A 24595-nucleotide genomic window follows, 5' to 3' on the forward strand; every position below is an offset into this window, starting at 1 on the left:
ATCTAGGCCCAGCTCACAACCCCCTCCTTCAGGGACCTTCCCAGACTGCCACAGCCCACATCAATCCCTTGCGTCTGAATTTGTATTAGGTTTGGGTGTCACAGTTTATTTCTTTGTTCCCCAGGTGATTTTCTCTGCTAGCCAAGTTACAAAGTTCCCTGGGTCAGAGGGATGGGTCTTAACACTCCTCCTGCGATGTGATATTTATTTCAGGACAGGTGCATAATGTGAGGTTAATACCTACTTGTTCAATGGATCAGTTAACTGGTGCCACTTATCTTGTCCTCTCCCCACAGTGTTTGGAATGTCAAAGGTCATCTCAGGGCTTCTGATAGGGGCCAGGAATAACCCATCTCCCAGGCTTGGGACTGAAGTGAGAGAGAGAGAGAAAGAGAGCGAGCGAGCGAGCAGTTACCATCAGGCAGTTTTTGTCAACTTTGCAGGTCCTGCAATTTGATTTTATCAGCTCACCCTGAGGTGACCACTTGAAAGCAAACTACTACAAAACACGTATCACAGAAATTGGGTTCCCCAGTGGCTATATTACCTCGGCTCCCCACCTTGCGTTTGCTTTGTTCTCTGCTTTCCCTCTCCCCTTCCCAGCTTCCGTGCCTCAGTTTAGCTGCCCTGACTTCTGGAAGCCTTCCAGGCCCTACAAGTCTGAGCTAGCAGTGCCCAGGGGCCCTGCACGTCCCCTCCCACAACAGTGGCCCAACTGTACTGTATGAGCACAGTGGATCTGGCCAATGAATGAAGGCTCGGAACGGCGAGGGCAGCACTCCTCAGGTGCGTCCGCCCCGTGAGTGGAAGCCAACGGGCACAGCCCCATCCGGGCCACTCCGCCAGCCTCGCTGGCCTCCTGCCCCTGGCCACCCCGGTGTGCTGGGGCCCACCACTCTGCATGCCCGTACACCCAGTCTCCTGGACTGCGGCCAGCCAATGCACACCCGCGTCTCTTAGGCCGTGGCCCATCGGCGCACTGCCCCCCATCTCCTAGGCCACGGCCCGCCTGTGCACCGCCTCCCCCCCCCCCCCCAGGCCACGGAGCACCTGTGCCCCCCACCCCTGTCTCCTAGGCTGCGGGCCACCAGCGCACCATCTGTCCCCCGTCTCCTAGCCCGCGAACCGACTGCGCACCCCCGTCTCCCAGCCCGCGGCCCACAGCCCGCCAGACAGGAAATGCCTGCCGCCATCTTGTGCGCCGGGAGTTTCAAAATGGGGCTGCGGCTGCTGAGTGCTGCCCTGCTGTTTGTGGGCAGCGCTCTCCCGTACGCAGCGCACTACTCACTCTCTGAAAGGACTGGACGCGGCCCCTGGCAGGAGCAGGTGGCTGCCCCGGGGTGGCCTGAGGCCCCGCGAGCAAGGCGGAGGGCACCCTGGGCCCGGGAGGAGGGAGCAGCAGACGAAGAGGGCAGTATCTGTTCATTCCTCTCTTTGGACGGTGTCCTGTGCGTCTTCCCCACTTCTGTAGTGTTTGGATTTGGGTCCCTCCCTTTCTGTCGTTCCAACTGTCTTTAAAACGTACAGACCTAAGCAGTCCATTCGTGACAGGGTAGTAGTCGTTGTAACAAAAACGCCATAGGCTTGTGTGGCGCATCTATGTATGTTCATACATACTACACTTGAGAAAAATTAACCTAACAAGTTAAATGCAAGTATTGTAACTTGTAGCCCGTGATTCATCAGTCCCAGGCTCTCTAATTGCCATTCTGCACAGGAAACAATGTGATACCTGGTCAAAGAAACCGATCTCATTTAGAGGAATAGAGTTTAAAATTAATGAATTGTGTTGATCTAACGCCCATTTGCAAGTGATCAGTTAAGCCTGTTTGTCTTAACGCTCCTTTTTTTTTTTTTTTTTTTTCCCAGAAGATGGGCATGCCTTAGGTATCCAGCTTGCTATATCCATCTTTTAAATAGGAATTTAAAAGATTAGTGTGTTAAGATTAGGAGGTAGTGCGTATTATTAGATGTTCAGTCCAAATAATATATGACTTTTATTTTTAGATTGTGGAACAGCACCACTTGCAGATGCATCGAAAGGGTCTCGGATTATAGGGGGCACAGAAGCTCAAATTGGTGCATGGCCATGGCTAGTTAGCCTGCAGATCCAGTCAGGCAAAATTCTTGCTCACATATGTGGGGGAAGCTTAGTGAAAAGTAAGTGGGTCCTCACAGCTGCCCACTGCACTAAGGACACTAGGTATGTATTCAAAACGCAATTCCTATTGTTTTTCTCTGAGGGAGTATTTTATTTTATTTATTTTAAATGTTTTTATTTATTTTTTTGAGACAGAGAGAGACAGAGCATGAGCAGGGGAGGGGCAGAGAGAGAGAGGGAGACACAGAATCCGAAGCAGGCTCCAGGCTCTGAGCTGTCAGCACAGAGCCCGACGTGGGGCTCGAACTCACGGAGTGTGAGATCATGACCTGAGCTGAAGGCGGACGCTCAGCCGACCGAGCCACCCAGGTGCCCCTCTGAGGGAGTATTTTAAAGTAGTAGAGGACCATTTTGTTTCAGTCATGTTCAGTTAAGCTGTGTGTTTACAAATAGCCATAATGCTTTCCATGTAGCACGCTATTTATTGACGTGAGTCCTATAAATCAGAAGTCAACACACTTTCTGCAAAGATAGCAAAAGTTTTAAGGACTCTGTCACAACTACTCAACTCTGTCGCTGTAGAACCAAAGTAGCCATAGACAGTACAACTGAATAAGTGTGCTGTGATCCAATAAATCACTTGTGAACACTAAAATTTGACAAAATACTATTGGGGGAGAGTCCCAACCATCTAAAAGTATAAAAAACATTCTTTGTTTGTGGGCTATACAAAAATAGGAAACAGGTAGATTTGGACTATGGGTTGGAGTTTGTTGAACGTTGCTTTAAATACTGACAATTTTCTTCTAGCTTTTACAAGTATATTGCAACCATGTGTTTGTCTTTCTCATGATTGGATCATGAGTTTTTTAAGAACAAGAGCTACATGTTTCATTTTGTATTCCTTGGACTAATATAGGACTTGGCCTACTTTATAGAAGACCTAATAAATGTTTATTGATTCTATGGGTGAGGTCAGTCTTAGAGAAATAGGATTTACCACAGATAGAATAGAACTTCATGACCCTCATAACCATTTTATACGAAGCTCTAAGAAAAATATTTTGGGAAACGATGGTACCTGTCATATAACATCCCTTTAGCTGTTTGGTTTTTTAAAAAAAAAAATGTTTTTCATGTTTATTTTTGAGAGAGACAGACTGTGATTGGAGGAGGGGCAGAGAGAGGAGACACAGAATCTGAAGCAGGCTCCAGGCTCTGAGAGCTGTCAGCACAGAGCCCAGTGTGGGGCTTGAACTCACGAGCAGTGAGATCGTGACCTGAGCCAAAGTCGGCGCTTAACTGACTGAGCCCCCCAGGCGCCCCTTTAGTTTTTCATTTATAACAGAACAGATCTCTTGGAGAAGAATGAAAAGTCTTTAAAAGGGACTAACAAGTTCAAAATTCAGTTGAGGGCAACTGGCCTGATGGGGTACATAAGGTTTTAGTCTGTGTACTACATTTTTTGTAAGTAAGCTCTATGCCCAACGTGGGGCTTGAACTCATGACCCTGAGACCAACTGAGCCAGCCAAGCGCCCCGGTATACTAAATTTTTGAAACATGCATTTCAGTTCCATAAATTGGCTTTTTTGAGGAACAGAGGTAGAAAAATAGTAAGATACTAAGGTATAAACCAAACGTGGAGATCTAGAAAAGAAGTTTCAGAGTTAGGAATCAATTCTGTTCTTTCAAGGGTGAGTGCTTTACAATTGTTTTCTAACATGCTATCTTTAAAAACTGCTTTTCCGCAGCATTCAGACCTCAAATCAAGGGAGGAAAACCCTGGTTGATATGGTTTGAAGATTCTTGGAAAAGCTTTTCTTGCCTACCAAGTCCTGACATCGTGCTTTTTACTGGTCTAGTCCTTTGACACAGTAGGAAGAAAAATGAGTTTAGATTGAGGAGACCTGTATCCTAGTTTTCCACTGACACTCTGGTGCTGAGGCTTTAAGGAAGTTTCCAAAACCTACCAGATGTATGACCTTGGTCAAATAATATAGCTTTGTTACATTGTCATAGAACCTTAGAGTTCAAAGAGGCATTTTAAAGGTCTGGTTCAATCCTCTGTCCTGTATTTGACTCCTTCTTACAATATCGAAGTAAGACGCTGTCGAGTCTGAAATAATGATTGCTTCAATGTGCTGAGCCAGGCACGTTTTCGTACTTAATTTTACTAACGTTTGCAACCATTCTTTGCTGTAGGGAGACCCTGAGACTTAAGCATTAAGTACCTTGCTCATGGCTAGAGAGCCACCAAATCAGGGATCAAATCCACGTTTGTCAGGATGAAAACTCACACATGTAACCGTAACTACAGCATATGGCTCTCTACTTGAAACATTTCTTGCGATGATGCACTGCTACCTTAGGAGGAATCTCACTTCTTTTTTGGACAGCTCTAATTCTTAGAGAGCTTTCCTTATGTTAAAGTAAGTGCCTTGATTTTTTTATCTGCTTTCTGACGCCAGATATATTGAATCCAGTTCTTCGAGGATAATGTTCATATTCCACTTAACGTTTCTCAAGGCTAAATCTCATTGATTTTTTTTACTTCTGCACTCAACATTTACTGGATATATGTTATCTGCTAGGGGCTGGGCTGGGTGCTGAGGAAGTAGACATTACTGGGGCATAGTCTCTACTTTTCAGAAGCGCCCCCTCTGTCAGAGGACTAACTTTGCCACCTTTTATTCCGGTTCCTCCTCACTTATCTTGCACCGTCAACGATCCCTTATTCCTTCTTATAACGACCATTTATCAAAGACTTGCTCTGAGTACTAAGGATGTTAAATATAATTCTGTGTTTTAAAAAAAAAAAAGCTCTCCCAGTAACCCTCTGAGGTAGATAGCTATTATTATCTCTGTTTTACGCCTGAAGAATCCAGAGAGCAGGGCGATTTGGTAACTTGCCCAAGATCACACTGCTGTTAAATAGCAGCCCCCTGATTTCAAGCCAGTTCTAAAATCTGTGCTGTTTCATTATACTTCAGTGTTGCTTTAGTGTTTTTCAACCTCTCTCTGGTTTCTTCCCTGTAATCCTTACACGTGTTTAGGTCACTCCGCCATTATTTAAAAACCCAAGCAACCTACCGATTAACCCTACCTGTTTCTGTTCTTCCCTTCACTGTTAAACACTTTGAGAGACCCCCTTTTGCTTCCTCTGCATTGACTCATAAGATCCCAATTGCAGTCTGATATCTGGGGCCAAATCACACTGTTAAAGATCCCCCTCTGTGCCAAATCCAATGACTTCTTGTTAGTCCCCATCTTATTTGATCTTTTTTTTTTTTTTTTTAAGCTTATTTATTTTTGAGAGAGAGTGTGTGTGTGCAAGCGGGGGAGAGGCATAGAGAGGGAGGGAATCCCAAGCAGGCTCTGCACTGTCAGCACAGAGCCTGACGCAGGGCTCAAATTCACGAACTGTCAGATCATGACCTGAGCCAAAACCATGAGTTGGATGCTTAACCGACTGAGCCCCGCAGGGGTGCCTCCTATTTGATCTTTATAGCATGTGGCGAAGTTGACCGCTGCTCCCCTCGAAACGATCTGTTTCCTTGATTTCTTTTTTTTCTTTTTTTTTTCTTGATTTTTAAGTCACCGTCTCTTTTTTCTTTTCTCCTTTTCCTTGATGAGTCTGTCATTGTCTAAATGGCAATATTTCTAGAGTTCCCCTTGTTATCCTTTTGCCTTATCATCTGTACTCTTTGCTGGAGATGTCCCGTCTACTTCTGTTTCAGTAGTCACCATGTACTGGAAACACCCAAGTCTCTCCAGGGGAGTCATATTTCCGGTTCTCTGCTACACATTTATACTGGAGTTGCCATCTCAACAAGTCCGAAAATGAATTTTAAAAAATCTTTCCTCTACAACCCTGTTCCTTCTCGATTCTTTCACATAACACCATCACTAATGGCTCCATTACCTAGAATTAGCTCTCTCTGCACAGTAGCTCTTAAATTTGTTTCTCATCTCCCAGTACCCCACACTGATTAGAAATCGATTCAGAACATCAGTCTCCATGTGCCTAGCTCATTGCTTACACAACTTAACACTTACACTACTACTATGGTAACTATCCTAATGCATGTGAAGTGTATCTCACGGTGGCTTTTGTGTTTTGTCTTTGTTTCTGTTTTTGTCTTTGTATTTTTCTCAGAGAGAGCGTGCAAGAGTGGGAGTGGGGGGCAGGGGTAACGGGAGGGGGGGGCAGAGGGAGAGAGAATCCCAAGCAGGCTCCACACCCCATGTGGAGCCCAACTTGGGGCTCAATCTCACACCCTGAGATCATGACCTGAGCTGAAATGAAGAGTCATTTCAGCATTCGGTGCTTAACCAACTGAGCCACCCAGGCGCCCCTCACTGTGATTTGGATTTACATTTCCCTAATAACTAGTGATGTTGAGCACCTTTCAATGTGCTTATTGGCCATGTGTATATCTTCCCTGAAGAAACATGTATTCAATCCTTTGCCCATTTTTAATTAGTATTTTTGCTGAGCTGTAGGAATGTTTTTTTATTCTTGATATCAGTCCCTTATCAAATACAGGATTTACAAATATTTTCTCTCATTCTGTGGTTTGTCTTTTCACTCTCTTCATAATGATCTTTGATGCACAAAAGTTTTTAATCTTAAAGACGTCTTATTTATTTATTTATTTATTTATTTATTTATTGTTACCTGTGTTTTTGGTGTCACATCCAAGAAATCATTGCCAAATCCAATACCGTGAAAGTTTCCTCCCGTGTCTTCTTCTAGGAGTTTTTTTGTTTTACTTTTATAGTTAGGCCTTCATCTGTTTTGGTTTAATTTTTGCATGTGGTGTAAGGTAAGTGTCCAATTCATTCTTTTGCATGTACGTACACAACTTTGCCAGCAAAATTTGTTGAAAAGGGCTGTCCTGTCCCAGTGAATTGTCTTGACACTTCTGTTGAAAATCAGTTGAGCCCATACGCAAGGGTGTATTTCTGGGCTTTCGATTCTTTTCAGCTGGTGTGTGTGTGCCTGCCAGTACGATACTGTTTTGACTATTGTAGCTTTGCAGTTGGTTTCAAGTCTGGAAATGGGAGTCCTCCAACTAGAGTCTTCTTTTTCAAGATTATTTTGGCTACTTGGGGTCCCTTGACATTCTGTGTGAATTTAGGATGGGCTTTTCTATTTCTTCAAAAAAAAAATCATTGGGATTTTTATATGGATTGCATTGAATCTATAGATTGCTTTGGGTAATTACTGTCATCTTAACAATATTAAGTTTTCCAGTCCATGAGCACAGAATCTCTTTCCACATATTCATGTCTTCTTTAATTTCAGCAATGTATACATTTCAGTATACAGCCTGGGTCGTGTGTTTTGGGGTTTTTTTTTGTTTTGTTTTGTTTGTTTGTTTGTTTTTTACTATTATTTGAGAGTGAAAGAAAGCAGGGGGAAGAAAAGAAAGAGAGGGGGAGGAAGAGAGAGAAAGAGAAAGAGAATGAATCTCAAGCAGACTCCACGCTCAGCACAGAGCCTTATGTGGGGCTTGATCCCATGCTGGGATCATGACCTGAGACAAAATCAAGAGTTGGATACTCAACCAACTGAACCACCTAGGTGCCCCTACAGCCTGTTTTGTAATCTTATGGCCTGAATATAAACTGAAGCAAGGAATATAAGTTGAGTAAGTTTGGAAAAGAAAAGAAAAGACCATTATTTCAAAGTAGCTCAAAGCAGTGATTTCTTTTTCCACAAAATAGAACTAGGGCTTTACAATTTTTTGGTAAACTTTCTAGAGGTTACCTAACCTACTTTTAGGATAGCTAAATATCTTCTATTTCCTTGGGAGAAATTCTAGGAAGTAGAATTGCAGAGTAAAATACAATGCAAATTTTATAGGCTATTGATACATGCTGGCAAAGTACCCATCTGTTTATACTTCCCACATGAATAAGAGTTGCTTTGTTTTGGTGACTTTTGTTTATCCTGAGCATTACACACACACACACACACACACACACACACACACACACACACTCGTAAACTTGGCCAGTTTGAAGGATGAAAAGGAATTTCAGCATTTGTAAACAACAGTCTATAAAGTAAAAGGTCCTCCTTCCCAGTCCAATTCCAGATGAACAACTATTAAATTCTTAAGGTTTTAATTGTTGATTTTGACCGACAGAAAACATTTTGGTTTTTTACTTGTTCTTTGCTTTTGTTTTTTTAAGATTGTCAAGATCCATAAGTGCATCCTGTTTTATATATTTAGAATGTTGTGCTTGATCAAGTCCTTTTTCCTATGTATGCTATGTATTCCTATTCCTATTTCCTATGTATGCTATGTATTTCCTATCAATGCTATGTATTCACCTACATTTTCTTCCTAGTTTTTTATAATTCTCATGCTAATTTCATATCCAAAGGTTTCATTCTAAAATTTCAAAAATTTACAAAAGTAGAAGGAATAGTTTAGTGAATTCCATGTACCTAGCGTCCAGCTTCCAGTTATCAACTCTTACCTGATCTTATTTCATTTTTATCCCCACCAACTCCTCCCCCCTTCAATTATTTGGAAGCAAATCTCAGACAGATCGCTTTATGTATCTCTAAAATGAAGATGTTATTTAAAAGATTTCTGCATTAAAAAAGATTTTTGCATTTAAATATTTAATCCATTTGGGGTTTATTTTACTGTTTAATGTTTTTCAGAGATTTAATTTTATCTCACTTTTCAAACTAGTTCGTTTAGCTAGATGTCCCCATACCATCTATCAAGTACATCATTCTTTTGTCCACTGGTAAGAAGTGATACCTTCATCATATATTAAAGTCTCATGTACTTAAATCTGTCTTAGGACCTCTGTCCCATTGATCTTTTTCTCCTTTCCTATGGCATGATATTTTGGCTCTTATTTGATGTGACTTCACGTACCTGAAAGTAAGATTCAATTTTTCTGATTACCCTGAGAAAAACAAAAACTAGTGGGAGATGAAGAATACTTACTTAATAAACATGTTTATAACAACATTTATTCTCTTTCAGAGATCCTTTAATGTGGAGAGTTGTGATTGGAACTAATAACATACATGGAGGTCCTCCATACTCCAAGAAGATAAAAGTTAAAGCAATCATTATCCATCCAGATTTCAATTTGGAAACTTACGTAAATGATATTGCGCTTTTTCATTTAAAAAAAGCAGTGAGGTATAATGACTATATTCAGCCTATTTGTCTACCTTTTGATGTTTTCCAAATGCTGGACCAAAACACGAAGTGTTTTATAAGTGGCTGGGGAAGAACAAAAGAAGAAGGTAATTATAGTCTGAATTTTATGTGTATATTTTTTTCCTGATTATTAGAGAGGATGAACCCTTCTATACGTGTATCTCTTTATATCATGAGCTTGAGCAATTAGTCTTTATAAACCATTGAAAAGGAAATGTTCTTTTTTTCCTTGTTTTTCTTTTTTGTGGGAAAGATGAAATTATCTTCCAAAGCAGAAATAGAGACTTTCTCTGGTTATACCTGCCAAGACCCTTGAACCTCTAGACATTCTCAGAGAGGATGAGAGAGAGGTTTTAAGTGTTTCTGTTGTTCCAGCTCTGTAACAGAATGGCTTATCTTTTTATTAAATTTTTTTTATGTTTATTCATTTTTGAAAGACAGAGAGCACAAGAAGGGGTAGGGCGGAGAGAGAAGGGGACGCAGAATCTGAAGCAGGCTCCAGGCTCTGAGCTGTCACCACAGAGCCCGACGCGGGTCTCGAACTCACACACCGCGAGATCATGACCTGAGCCGAAGTCGGACGCTCAACCGACGGAGCCCCCCAGGCGCCCCCAGAATGGCTTATCGTAATAAGCTTCTGGCTATAAGGGATCAAATTAGGGTCCTTTTTACTTAATGTCCTATTTAGTATCAAGCAGGTTGATTGCCATACATTTTCTTTAGTGCACAAACAGGCACTAATTATTGATTGATTGAACTACTGGGAAGAACAAACAAATGTAGAAACTAGTCTCTGCCTTTGGTGTTAACAATAGCTACTATTTGAGAGCATTTACCGTGTTTTAGGCCCTTTTTCTAAATATATCATTTTCTTTTATCTTCAAAATATTCCTATTAGGAAGTTAATGTTATTATTCCCATGTAACAGACCAGGAACTGTGGATCTTAGAGGTTGAAAAGGTAGGACACAAATTCAGATCTTCCTCATTGTAAAGCCTGAATATATAAGTACTACATTAAGTACAAATTACCCTCAAAGGAATCCAAATCTAGTTAGCAATACATGATCTCAAGCGTTGAGTCTCTTTTCTATTCCCCATAGAAACTAGCCATTTAAATATGTGTAGATTAGGCGTGCCTGGGTGGTTCAGTCGGTTAAGCGTCCGACTTCAGCTCAGGTCATGATCTCATAGTTGGTGGGTTCAAGTCCCGCATCGGGCTCTGTGCTGACAGCTCAGGGCCTGGAGCCTGCTTCAGATTCTGTGTCTCCCTCTCTCTCTGCTCCTCCCTGCTTGCACTCTATCTCTCTCAAAAATAAATAAAGATGAAAAAACATTTTTAAGAAGTAAATAATTAGGTATAGATTAGATAGAATACCAGATAAATGTATGAAAGATCTGTGAATTATTTTTTTTCCTCTGAGAATACTGTTTAAACAAGATAAAGAGGTATGGGCTTTAGGACCAAAGACCTAAGTCTAAATCTCAGCCCTGCAGTGTACTAGCTGCATGACCATGGGCAAGTTACTGACTCTTGAACAACAATTAGAGCAATGATATAGCAGCAGCTTCCATTTATTCAGGTCTAGGTACTTAATAAAATGCTAAGCACCTTAATGCATTTCTCACTTAATGCCCCCAGTAACACCATGAAAAATACTATGACATGAATGAACTGAGGTTTGAAGATGTTAAGTAAGTTGCCCCAAATTACACAGCTAAGTGGGGCATAAAAATTCAATCCCAGGTTGGCCTGCTTCAAAACTCATGTGTTTCCACTATATTATATCATCTGTCACAATGTCATATGTATTCATGATCTGTGAGATGATAGCAATTATACCTGTGAGAGGGGCACACGGGTGGCTTAGTTGGTTAAGCATCCTACTTCGGCTCAGGTCATGATCTGGTGGTTCGTGAGTTTGAGCCCTGCTATATGGGGCTCTGTGCTGATAGCTCAGAGCCTCGAGCCTGTTTTAGATTCTGTGTCTCCCTCTCTCTATGCCTCTCCCCCGCTCATGCTCTGTCTCTCTCTCTCTCTCAAAAATAAATATTCAAAAAAAATTGAAAAAAAAAAAGAAGTGTTAAGATACTGATTAACATTAGATTGAAGCATGAATGGTCAAATCTCAATAATAGAAATAGAAGATATAATGTGTAAACTAGTAGCAAGAAACAAATGGAATAAGAAAATGAAGACAAAATCTTAATAAATCAAGAAATAAGAAGCATAGGAAAAGTGAAGACAGTAGAAAATATAAAATAAGACAGTAGAAAAAAGCCCAAATATATCCATAATCATGATGAGTGTTAATGGAGCAAACCACTAGTTAAAAGACAGATAATCAGATTAGGGAGTAGGAAATCCAGTTTACCTAAAGGGATAAGTAAAACAATAGGAAAGAAATATATCAAGTAAATCCAAATTAAAAGAAAGCTAGTATCACTATGCAAATTGCAGACAAAATAGACTTTAAGACAAAAGAATTATTAGGGATAAAGAAGGTCATTTTTATTTAGAAAAGGTTTAACTCACCAAGACAATAGAGCAATTCTAGACTTCTGAACCTAATAGGACCCAGATAATATTAAGCAGAATTATAGAATTGTAGAATTGTATAGAAAAGTAGAATTGTACAACAAACATTATAACTCCTCTGTGATGGTAGGGAATTTTAATACAACACTATTTTTATTATTAACATATCAAACAGATGAAAACCTAGTAAGTAAAGATGTGGAATATTTGAACAACATAATTAGTAAGCTTGATTTAATAGCCAAATCACTGCCCTCAAAAAGTTAGAGAATTTTATCTTTTCGAGTATAGGTAGAATCTTTATAAAAATTGACCACCTTCCGTGGGTTCAAGCCCTGCATCAGGCTCTGTGCTGACAGCTCAGAGCCTGGAGCCTTCTTTGGATTCTGTGTCTCCCTCTCTCTCTGCCCTTCCCTGCTCGCACTCTGTCTCCCTCTCTCTCAAAAATAAACATTAAAAAATAATAATAAACTGACCACTTACTAGCCCATAAAACAAATCTCGAAGTCCAAAGGGTAAGTACTGTACAAACTATGAACTGTGATTATGAAACAATAAAACAATAAAAGGGATGGGAATTTGGGCTGTGATGGCATGGGGAGGGTGGCAAATCTTCTCCCCCCTCCCCAGATATAAACTGGACAAAATTGCCAAAAGCAACCATTTCAGGGCCTTGAAAATCAACCAAAGTACACAACAAATTGAGAAATATTTGTTCATCATAAACGGCTATAAACTGGGTAAAAGAGGAATTTGCAGCTTTTTTGTTTGTGGTTGGTCCAAAGTCCCCTCTCATCAGTCAGTGCAATAGTTTTACTAGGGTCATGAAGAACAGAATCTTGTTACCAGAGGAGGTGAACTCTATCTGGAACAGCAGATGAAAATCCTGGCTAACAGCATTCTCAATAAAAAGTAGAAGACTCAGCAAGAGACAAATGGGGAAAACCCACAGCCTCTGCTAGTCCTGGATATGGCCAGCAGAACAGTCAGAAATTTGACAGATAAATCCTGAAAATGTGAGAGCTATAGAATAGCTCAATAAGCTTTCCAAATATCCTTGGCTGGTTGGGAAACCATACATGTGTCAGGAAAATCCGAGAGAACTCACAATAAAGAGAAAGTCAAAGTAGATTTGAAAACTGACTGGACTTTGAATACAGTCCCCAACCCAAACACAGATTTATTCATCAGCAGCCCAAATCACTGACTGACCCCTAAACTATACAGACACACACGCAAGCCTTATGAAGCTAGGCTAAAGGTAAAAATCAGAATTAAAACACTGAGCAGAAACATCAACAGTCACGACAGACGAGTCTACAATTTAAGTCCGGGCAAGTTACTTTAAGGATGACAACATTCTTTTTTTTCTTTCTTTCTTTTTTTTTTTTTTTTTTTTTTTTAATTTTAGAGCATGTGAGCAAGGGAAGGGCAGAGGGGGAGACAGAGAGAATCTTAAGCAAGCTCCACACTCAGTGCAGAGCCTGATGTAGGGCTCAATCCCACCATCCTGGGATCATGATCTGAGCTGAAATCATGAGTTGGATACTCAACTGACTGAACCACCCAGGTGCCCCTGACAACAACATTATTGAGGAAGGAATCAAAATCCAGGGTTGTTACAATATTACTATATAAAATGACAAATTTTCTTTCTTTTTTAAAAAATTTTTAATTTATTTATTTTTGAGAGAGAGAGAGAGAGAATGAGACCATGAAAGCAGGGGAGGGGCAGAGAGAGAGGGAGACAAAATCCAAAGCAGGCTCCAGGCTCTGAGCTGTCAACACAGAGCCCAATGCAGGATTCAAACTCATGAACCATTAGATCATGACCTGAGCTGACGTTGGACTCTTAACCAACTGAGCCACCCAGGTGCCCCTAAAATGCCCAATTTTCAACAAAAATATAAGACATACAAAACAAACAAACAAAAAACCCAAAAGTGTCACCTATTCTCAGGTGGGGGGAAATGGTCAATAGAACCAGACTCTATATAGGCTCAGATGTTGAATTTAGCAGATAAAGACTTCAGAGAAGCTCTTTAAAAAATTATTCATTTACTTTAAGAGAAAGAGAGAATGCAAACCATATTGGGGGCGGGGAGAGAGAGAGAGAGAGAGAGAGAGAGAGAGAATCCCAAGCAGGCTTGGTGCTAACAGCACAGTGTCTAACACAGGGCTCGATCTCACGAACCATAAGATCATGACCTGAGCCAAAATCAAGAGTTGGATACTAAACCGATTGAGCTGCCCAGGCACCACAAAGAAGCTCGTTAGGTGTGCATAAGTCAAAGGAATTAAAGGAAAATGTGATGACAATAATTTACCAAATAGGGAATATCTGTAGTGAAATAGTCAATTTTCTTTTTTTTTTAATTTTTTTTTTTAATTTTTTTTTTAACGTTTATTTATTTTTGAGACAGAGAGAGACAGAGCATGAATGGGGGAGGGTCAGAGAGAGACGGAGACACAGAATCTGAAACAGGCTCCAGGCTCTGAGCTGTCAGCACAGAGCCCGACGCGGGGCTCAAACTCACAGAGTGTGAGATCGTGACCTGAGCCGAAGTCGGCCGCTTAACCGACTGAGCCACCCGGGCGCCCCTTTAATTTTTTTTTTTTAATGTTTATTTATTTTTGAGACAGAGAGAGACAGAGCATGAATGGGGGAGGGTCAGAGAGAGGGAGACACAGAATCTGAAAGGGCTCCAGGCTCTGAGCTGTCAACACAGAGCCTGATGCGGGGCTCGAACTCACGGACCGCGAGATCGCGACCTGAGCCGAAGTCGGCCGCTTAACCGACTGAGCCACGCAGGCGCCCCTGAAATAGTCAATTTTCAAAAGAACTGAATAAAAAGTCTAGTGAAATGAAATGGCGCAAGAATCAGTGAACTGAAACACAGCAAAAGAAGTGACCTAATCTGAAGAACACAGAGGAAAAATATTGCAGAAAAATGAATACACACTCAGAGACATGTGGCACAACATCAAGTACACCAACATGTGTGCAATGGGATTTCTGGAAGAGGAAGAGAGAGAAGATGGGGAAGAAAAAATAATTCAAAGAAAATATGGCCCCAAGCTCCTGAAATTTCATGAAAAACATTTACAAAAGCTCAATGAATCCCCAGTTAAGATTAAAAAAAAAGAAAGAGATCCACACCTACATTCACTGTAGTCAACAAAAGAGGTGCAAGGTCTATACATTGAAAACTTCAAGGGGCACCTGGGTGGCTCAGTCAGTTAAGCAACCGACTCTTGATTTCGGCTCAGGTCATGATCTCATGGTTCGTGAGCTCAAGCCCCACATCGGGCTCTCTGCTGTCAGCACAGACCCTGCTTCGGAGCCTCTCTGTCCCCCTCTCTCCTTACCCCTCCCCTGCCTGTGCATGCACATAGTGCTCTCTCGCGCTCTCAAAAATAAACATTAAAAAAAAGTAAATATTTAAAAAAACCCTGCAAAACATTACATAAAGAAGACCTAATAAATGAATGTCATACTGATTTGTATTAGAAGGTTCATTGTTGTTAATATTACAAGTATCTCTAGATTGACCTATATATTCAATGCAATCGCTATCCATATCCCAGCAAACTTCTTCATACAAATTGACAAACTTAGATGAAAAGGCAAAGGACCTACAACGGCCAAAATTATTTTGAAAAACAACAAGGCTGAAGGAGTTACTCTGATTTCATATAAAACTATAGCCATCAATGGGGCGCCTGGGTGGCGCAGTCGGTTAAGCGTCCGACTTCAGCCAGGACACGATCTCGCGGTCCGTGAGTTCGAGCCCCGCGTCGGGCTCTGGGCTGATGGCTCAGAGCCTGGAGCCTGTTTCCGATTCTGTGTCTCCCTCTCTCTCTGCCCCTCCCCCGTTCATGCTCTGTCTCTCTCTGTCCCAAAAATAAATAAACGTTGAAAAAAAAATTAAAAAAAAAAAAAACAAAACTATAGCCATCAAGACAGCAGGGCATGGGTTTGTTTTCTGTACTGAGAGCATAGAGATCAATAGAACACAAGACAGTCCAAAAAAAAAAAAAAAAAAAGGCGGGGGGGATCCTAACTTACATTTGCAGCCAATTGATTTCTTCATACAAACTTTCTAGAAAAGGCAAACCCATAGTGGCAGTAATCCTATTAGTCATTTTTTGAATGTGGGTTGGAGGTGGGAATTGACCGCACATGGGCATGGGAGGACTCTTTGGAGTGAAGGAAATAGTCTAAAACTGGGTTGTGGTGCCGGTATAAATTTACCAGCAATCATCGAACTGCAAGCCTACAGTGTGAGAATTTTGTTATGTTAGTTAAACATTCATGATGCTTTTTAAAAAATGACAAAGATAATATTTTCTTAAAAAACTCACACATTTAGAAAATTCAAAATACACTACGAAATAACTCCTGTGTCATAACTTTAAATCCTTAGACCTGAACTGTAATGTGTATACTGCACAGAGAAGCTTGAATGTTGCAATTTCAGTGCCACATAAAGGGAAATGTAAAGCTTTAAACACATACACCTTTAGGCTCAAAAATATCAAAGAGTAAATATTTGACCTATTAGAGAAAAAAGGCTAAACACCATGCATTAAATATCCAACTGGAAAAAGTTGAACAGAACATTACATGACCCATAGAAAGAAGAGAAATCGAGATAAGCACAGCAATTCATGAACAGAAAATAAAGTTAGAAAAAAGAGGACCAACAAAGCCAAAATCTAGTTCTTTGAAGAAGAAGAAAAAAATAGCAAACCCCGGTGAGACTGATGAGAAAAGGAGAGAAGACACAAATACAAATAAGGTTATGAATTAAAAGATAAAATACTTTAAGCTATGTTAAGTTCTCCATTTTAATACTTAGATAAAATGGATAAATTCCTAGAAAATTCAAAGTAACCCAAACTGACTAAGAATAGTCCTATAAAGAGTAAAGGAAGGGTGCCTGGGTGGCTCAGTCGGTTGACTTGGGCTCAGGTCTGATCTCACATTCTGTGAGTTTGAGCCCTGCGTCGGGCTCTGTGCTGACAGCTCAGAGCCTGGAGCCTGCTTCAGATTCTGTGTCTCCCTCTCTGCCCCACCCCTTCTTGCTCTCTGTCTCTCAAAAATGAATAAACACTAAAAAAACACTTCTTAAAGAGTAAAGGAAATGATTCAGTAATTATTGTTTTCAAAAATAAAACACCAGAATTCAGAACAAGTGAGCCCTACCTTAATTACCAGAGATAAGCCGTTTAAATCTCATATGAATACTTCCAGAGAATCCAAAAAGAGGGAACACATCCTGTTTTTACTAGTTTATGATTAATAAGTATAGTATAGTACAAGAAAGGCCAATATTATAAAGGCAGACATGCCAAACAAATTATAAGCACACTGAATCTATCAAGAATAGTATAAATAGAATTCAACATAACCAAGACGAATGTATCGAAGGAAATTAAGGGTGGTTGGATGTTAGAAGTCTCTTGACGTAATCCACCACATTAACTGATTAAAGAATTTTTAAAAACATGATTATTTCAATACGAGCAGAAGAAGCTCTGTTAAAAACATAATCTAGGGATGCCTGGGTGGCTGTGGTTAAGCCTCTGACTTCAGCTCCGGTCATGATCTCACGGTCTGTGAGTTCGAGCCCCACACTGGGCTCTGTCCTGACAGCTTAGAGCCTGGAGCCTGCTTCGGATTCTGTGTTTCCATCTCTGTCTCTGTCCCTCCCCTGCTTGCACTCTCTCTCTCTCTCTCTCTTAAAAATAAATAAATATTAAAAAAAAATTTTTTTAAACAATAGCAATCCAGACACAGAAGCGAACTTCCTGAACCTGGTTAAGGTTATCTACTTCCAGACTACAGCAAACATCATTATTATAAATGAACATTTCTCTTAGAATCAGGCACAATTTCCCCCACCATCACTACTTTTGTCAATATCATAGTAGAGGTTCTAGCAAGTGCACACTAGAAAAAGATGCACAACACCTATGACTTAGGTAATAACAAAACACTCACTATTCACAGATGATGGGACTACCTACGTTAATACAGTCTACAATACATTGGAATTAAGAGAGTCCAGTAAAGTGGCCAGATATAAAACCAAAATGCCAAAATCGATTTCATTTTTATACACTACCAATAGTTAGGAAATGTAGGGGTACCTGAGTGGCTCAGTCAGTTAACTTTCTGACTTTGGCTCAGGTCATGATCTTGCGGTTCGTGAGTTCGAGCCCCATGTTGGGCTCTGGGCTGACAGCTCCGAGCCTGGACCCTGCTTCAGATTCTGTGTCTATCTCTGTCTCTCTGCCCCTTCCCTGCTGGGACTCTCTCTGTCTCTCAAAAATAAATAAACATGAAAACAAAAAAAAAAGAATCAGGAACAGAAACAAACCCCAGATCTTTTGATCCGAAGATATTTTTAAAAATTGTTAGGAAATGTAATTTTCAAAGTTAATAAATGTCACACCCACAAGGATGTCTACAATCCAAAGTTAGACGGGAACGAGTGTTGACAAGGATGCGAAGAAATTGGAACCCTCGTGCATTGCTGGTGGGAATATAAAATGGCACAGGTGTTTTGGAGCATAGTTTGGAGTATAGTATAAATTAAAATTTATAGTTCCCATATAATTCCGAACCTCCACTATGTCTATACCCAAGAGAAATGAAAACACTTGTCCACACAAACACCTGTACTCAAATGCTCACAGAAGCATTATTCATATTAGCAAAAAAAAAAAAAAAAAAAAAACAATCTAAAGATCCATCAACTGATAAATGGATAAACAAAATGTGGTATATTCATACAATGGAATATTACCTAGCCGTTAAAAGGAATGAAGTGTTGGTACATGCTACATTATACCAAGTGAAATAAGCTTGACATAAAAGCTCACATATTGTACGATTCCATTTGTAGGATGAAATGTCCAGAATGGGCAAATCATAGAGACAAAAAGTAACTTAAAGGAATTAAACTATGAACAATCAGATTATTCTTCCACGATCTTCCTAGGCACACAAGCATATATGGATACAACTTCACATAATTGTTGAATCACTTTGGAAAGAAAACCTATTCAACACGAACATTTTATATTGCCGTCAAGATGCCTGCTCTCCAAAATAATTTACTGGTATTTTTTTGTTAATAGGTAATGTTACAGATGTGTTACAGGAAGCGGAAGTACATTATATCTCTCGAAAGATCTGTGATTCTGAGCAGAGTTATGGGCAAATAATCCCTAACACCTCATTTTGTGCAGGGGATGAAGATGGAATTTTTGATACTTGCAGGGTAAGACCAAATAATTTTCCTCTGCAATATTTGCTAAAGCTCGAGGGAAACTTGAACAGGCCTTTGATCACTTTCTGCGAAAGTCTTGAATTATCAAATTTAAAGGTACTAAATTCTTTTTTCTCCTTTTAAACTACATTCCAACAATCCAAATCCTATTGCTTTCCTGATTCCTTGGTTTCGTGGTCAACTTCAGGCGAAATTTGTCTTGAATCTTCCTTTTCTTATTACCACCTTTAATATACATGTGTGTAATTCACCCATTTAAAGTGTATAACTCAACGGGCTTTTAGTGTATTTACAGAGCATTGCAACCATCATCTCAATCTAATTTTAGGACACTTTTGTCAACCCAAAAAGAAGCCTCTACCCATTATGAATCACTCCCCATTCTCTGCCCACCTGCCCTCAGGCCTAGGCAGCCAGTAATCCCTACAGATTTGCCTATTCTGGAAACTTCATACGAATGGAATCATTATGTTTTGTGATCGGCATCTTTCACTTAACGTAGTGTTTCCAAGGTTCATCCATATTATAGCATGTATTGATACTTTATTCATTTTATTGTCGAATAATATCCCACCATACGGATGTGCCGCATTTTATCCATTCATTAGTCGATGGACACTTGAGCTGTTTCCATTTTTTTGGCTATTGTGAATAATGTCGCTGTACACGTTTGTGTATACGGTTTTTATGTGTGGGTATGTTTTTTATTTCTTCTGGAAATTCCACCTAGGACTGGAATTGTTGGGTCAATGTTTAACATTTTGAAGAACTGCCAAAGCCTATTCCAGACGGCTGCACTATTTTATATTCCTACCAGCAATATGAAAGCTCCAATCTCTCCACATCCTGCCAGGACTTGTTATTGTTTGTCATCTTTTTTTTTTTTTAATTTTTTTTTTCCTTAATGAGAGAGAGGGAGACACAGAATCTGAAGCAGGCTCCGGACTCTGAGCTGTCAGCACAGAGCCCGACGCGGGGCTCGAACTCCCGAACCATGAGATCATGACCTGAGCCCAAGTGGGACGCCCAGCTGACTGAGCCACCCAGGCACCCCTGTTGTTTGCCCTCTTGACTGTAGCCACCCTCATGGGTGTGAAGGGGTGTTTTTATTGTGGTTTTCATTTGCATTTTCCTAGTGACTAATGATGTTGAGCATCTTTTCATGTGCTTCTTTGCCAGCCATTTGTACATCTTCTTTGGAGGTGTGTGTATTCAAATAGTTTGCCCATTTTAAAACTGAGTTATTTATCTTTTTATTATTGAGTCATCAGCACTTTTTATAGATTTTAGATACAAGTCTCTCGCCAGATATATGGTTAGCAAATTTTTTCTCCCATTCTGTGGTCTCTCTCTTCATTTCCTTGATGTTACCATTTGTAGCACAGATTTTTATTTTTAGGAAGTCCAGTTTACTTGTTTTTTGGTTTTGTCTCTTGGGCTTTTTGAATCTTTCTTTATTCTACTTCTCAATCTATCAGCACTTCACTCCCAAGCAGAACCCCCATGCTCTACCCTTTGCTACTCGTTCTGATTTCTGCAATCCAGCATTTATCTTTCCAGTGTCCTTTTTCTTAAAACTTTTACTGAGTAAAACAGTAGGGAATCGAAATCTAATTGAATTGCATTCATAAGCAAAACATCCTCATTACTGGGGCACCTGGTGACTCAGTCAGTTAAGTGTCCTGCCTCAGCTCTCAGGTCATGTTCTCGTGGTTCGTGGGTTCGAGCCCCGCATCGGGCTCTGTGCTGACAGCTCGAGCCTGGAGCCTGCTTCGGATTCTGTGTCTCCCTCTCTCTCTCTGGCCCTCTCCTGCGCCCGTTCTTTCTCTTCTTGAAAACAAATAAACATTAAAAAAAATTTTTTTAAGCGTCACTATCAAAAAGTAATTACTCATTCAATGCCTACCTTATAGAGAGACACTGAAAACACCTTAGAAATACATTCCTGAATCTTTAGACACTGAAACAGTTCTCTCAAGGTTCTAGTTGTTTTGAGTGATTAACAGTCCTTAGTAATCGTGTTTTGGTGCCCTGACAGTCTTGTATAAACTATGACAGACATTCGTTATTGTAACGCTACCGAGAGGCTTAGCCATTTATTCCTGTTACCCCTGCAGCAGCCAATGTTAACACCTGGAAAGATGCCATCTCCTGCAAGGTGCCAGTTTGTACATCTCTTCTAGTGAGCAAACCTTGGACACAACTTCAAGAATCCTTTATCCATTTAAAGTTACACTTTTCACATAGAGCATTAAGCAGTAAAAAGTATTCTAGCAGTATGTACAGTATTTTGCACACTACTCCCTAAATTACGTCTCTCCTGAGTAATTACACTAAAAACTCCAAACAATTGGATTTATAGTATCCTGGTGCAATAGCATGCAAATAGGAGGTTTATCTACCAGCTTTATGGTTCCTCTAAGTATCAGACCAGACAGAATGCTTTCTGTCTGAGTTGGAATGTAAAACTGAAAATCTATGGATCTTTATAACTTGAAGATACATTGAAAATGTATATTGGGGCGCCTGGGTGGCTCAGTTGGTTAAGCGTCCGACTTCACCTCAGGTCATGATCTCACGGTTCATGAGATCGAGCCCCACGTCGGGCTCTGCGCTGACAGCTCAGAGCCTGGAGCTGCTTGGATTCTGTGTCTCCCTGTCTCTCTACTCCTCCCCCGCTCACGCTCGCTCTCAAAAATAAACATTAAAAAATTTATTTATTTATTTATTTATTTTTAATTTTTTTTAACGTTTATTCATTTTTGAGAGACACAGAGACAGCGTGTGAATGGGGGAAAGGCAGAGAGAGAGGGAGACACAGAATCTGAAGCAGGTTCCAGGCCCCGAGCCGTCAGCACAGAGCCCGATGCGGGGCTCAAACCCACGAACCGTGAGATCATGACCTGAGCCGAAGCTGGACACTCAACCAACTGAGCCACCCAGGCGCCCCTAAAAAAATTTTTTAAAGACAATTTATATTTATATAAATGTCTGATTAATGGGATTAATTTATTAAATCGTTCCTGTTGTTTCAAGACTACCAGAAGCAACTAACGCTACTTTGGGACTTTTTTAATAGGGTGATAGTGGTGGACCATTAATGTGCTACTTACCAGAACACAGACGATTTTTTGTAATGGGAATCACCAGTTACGGATATGGCTGTGGTCGGAAAAATTTCCCTGGTGTCTATTGTGGGCCCTCCTTCTACCAACAGTGGCTGACGGATCACCTCTACCGGGCAAGGAGTAAAGGCATATTTAACATAAATGTTCTACTGGGACAGGTCCTCATAGCCTCGGCTTCTGTTGTCTTACTGGGAATCCCATAATGAAATTCTGAAGAATCTCTATCTTGCATCGCATCCCTTTCCACGTTCCACATAATGAAACCCATTTATTCTTTTGGCAAGTAATTGCCCGCTTTGCACTTCTCGTGTGAACGTTTTTTGGAACCAAAGGCTTGTGACATATTAGATGTGTTTTCATAAATTGGGCACTGACACGCCTCTTTGATGTATTTTGTTTTTTTTTTTAACTTTATAATCATAATTTTGCATTTGGAATACTTCCCTAGAGTGTGTATAGAATATTCAGTTAAATATATGCTTTATGTATACAAATGCCAAATAATAAAGAGTTTATAATTAAAATGAAAGCTGTTCTTTCTTAAATTAATCAAAACCATTTCCTTTTAAGTTAGATTTTCTTGAAAATTTGATATGCAGCATATATATATATATATATATATATATTTGAACTTTTTTTTTTCAACGTTTATTTTTTTTGGGGGGGGGGACAGAGAGAGACAGAGCATGAACGGGGGAGGGGCAGAGAGAGAGGGAGACACAGAATCGGAAACAGGCTCCAGGCTCTGAGCCATCAGCCCAGAGCCCGACGCGGGGCTCGAACTCACAGACCGCAAGATCGTGACCTGGCTGAAGTCGGACGCTTAACCAACTGTGCCACCCAGGCGCCCCTATATTTGAACTTTTTAAACGTTTATTTACTTTTGAGAGACAGAGAGACCGAGCACAAGTGGGGGAGAGGCAGAGAGATTGGGACCCAGAATCCGAAGCAGGCTCCAGGCTCTGAGCTGTCAGCCCAGAGCCTGATGCTCAAACTCACCAACCACGAGATCATGACCTGAGCCGAGGTCAGATGCTTAACCAACTGATCCACCCAGGTGACCCTATAGTGTATATTTTTCATTACCATCCTGTTTCTGGTTCTCACTTGGAGGAGAAAAAGTATTTGCCTATTTTTAAAATTCTAATGAAAATAATTTTTAAAATATTAATACTCCCCTTCTTATGCCAAAAAAGAACCATGGTGCAGACACCCCCAAAATAATTTACTTTTTATTTAAAAATTTATCATGTGACTTTAAAAAAAATTTTTTTTAAACGTTTATTCATTTTTGAGACAGAGACAGAGCATGAATAGGGGAGGGGCAGAGAGAGAGGGAGACACAGAATCTGAAACAGGCTCCAGGCTCTGAGCTGTCAGCACAGAGCCCGACGCGGGGCTCAAACTCACGGACCGCGAGATCATAACCTGAGCCGAAGTCAGATGCCCAACCGACTGAGCCACCCAGGCGCCCCTCATGTGACTTTCTTTTTTTTTTTTTTTTTTTTTTAATTTTTTTTTCAATGTTTATTTATTTTTGGGACAGAGAGAGACAGAGCATGAACAGGGGAGGGTCAGAGAGAGAGGGAGACACAGAATCAGAAACAGGCTCCAGACTCCGAGCCATCAACCCAGAGCCTGACGCAGGACTCGAACTCACGGACCGCGAGATCGTGACCTGGCTGAAGTCGGACGCTTAACCGACTGCGCCATCCAGGCGCCCCATCATGTGACTTTCTTAAAGCCCTTTATCTACTTCTCTCTTCTTGTAAGTTTATTTATTTTGAGAGGTGGGGGGAGAGAACGTGGGAGAGGGGCAGAGGGACAATCCCAAGCAGGCTCCACACCGTCAGCACACCGCCAGACATGGGTCTTGATCTCGCAAACCCTGAGATCATCACCTGAGCCAAAATCAAGAGTTGGACACTTAACCAACTGAGACACCCAGGTGCCACTTACCTACTTCTAAACCTATTTTCTTGGAGCCCATGCTCCAATTTTGTATTCCTTAGACTCTGAATTAACTGTGGGGAGAGGTGACTAAAATCCTTGCTGGATAAAAGAGGGAATCCAACCTGGAACAAACTTACATAAAATAAATTATTAAAGCAAAAGAACAAGTTGACTCAGTATCTACGATTAATAAATTCCCATCTCCTTTGAATTTTGGGAACCCATGTTGTAAAAGAGAACTAATTTTCTCATCCTTGTTTTTATATTCAATAAGCTAAAACCAAGTGTTTTGTTTTTGTTGTTTTGCTTTGCTTTAACCTAATTTCAGGATTTAAACTGAAAGGAAGGATGAGTTTTCTTTCTATTAATTCGCT

At 40.6% G+C, this 24595-nt stretch overlaps 1 protein-coding gene across 2 annotated transcripts; it reads left to right on the forward strand.

Moving 5' to 3' along the window:
- Positions 1-579: 579 nt before the first annotated feature.
- On the forward strand, positions 580-22797 carry TMPRSS12 (transmembrane serine protease 12). Of its 2 annotated transcripts, none has more exons than XM_045465136.1 (5): positions 580-786; positions 2008-2203; positions 9119-9387; positions 18989-19131; positions 22220-22797. In XM_045465136.1, exons 1-5 carry the CDS (start codon positions 747-749, stop codon positions 22469-22471), a joined length of 900 nt encoding a protein of 299 aa, XP_045321092.1. In that variant the 5' UTR covers positions 580-746; the 3' UTR covers positions 22472-22797. The 2 variants fall into 2 exon arrangements, with proteins under 2 accessions (XP_045321092.1, XP_045321091.1); XM_045465135.1 differs by lacking the exon at positions 580-786 and adding an exon at positions 804-1411.
- The last annotated feature ends 1798 nt before the right edge of the window (positions 22798-24595 follow it).

Source organism: Leopardus geoffroyi, chromosome B4 (genome assembly GCF_018350155.1).
Source record: "Leopardus geoffroyi isolate Oge1 chromosome B4, O.geoffroyi_Oge1_pat1.0, whole genome shotgun sequence".
Taxonomy (NCBI): Eukaryota; Metazoa; Chordata; class Mammalia; order Carnivora; family Felidae; genus Leopardus; species Leopardus geoffroyi.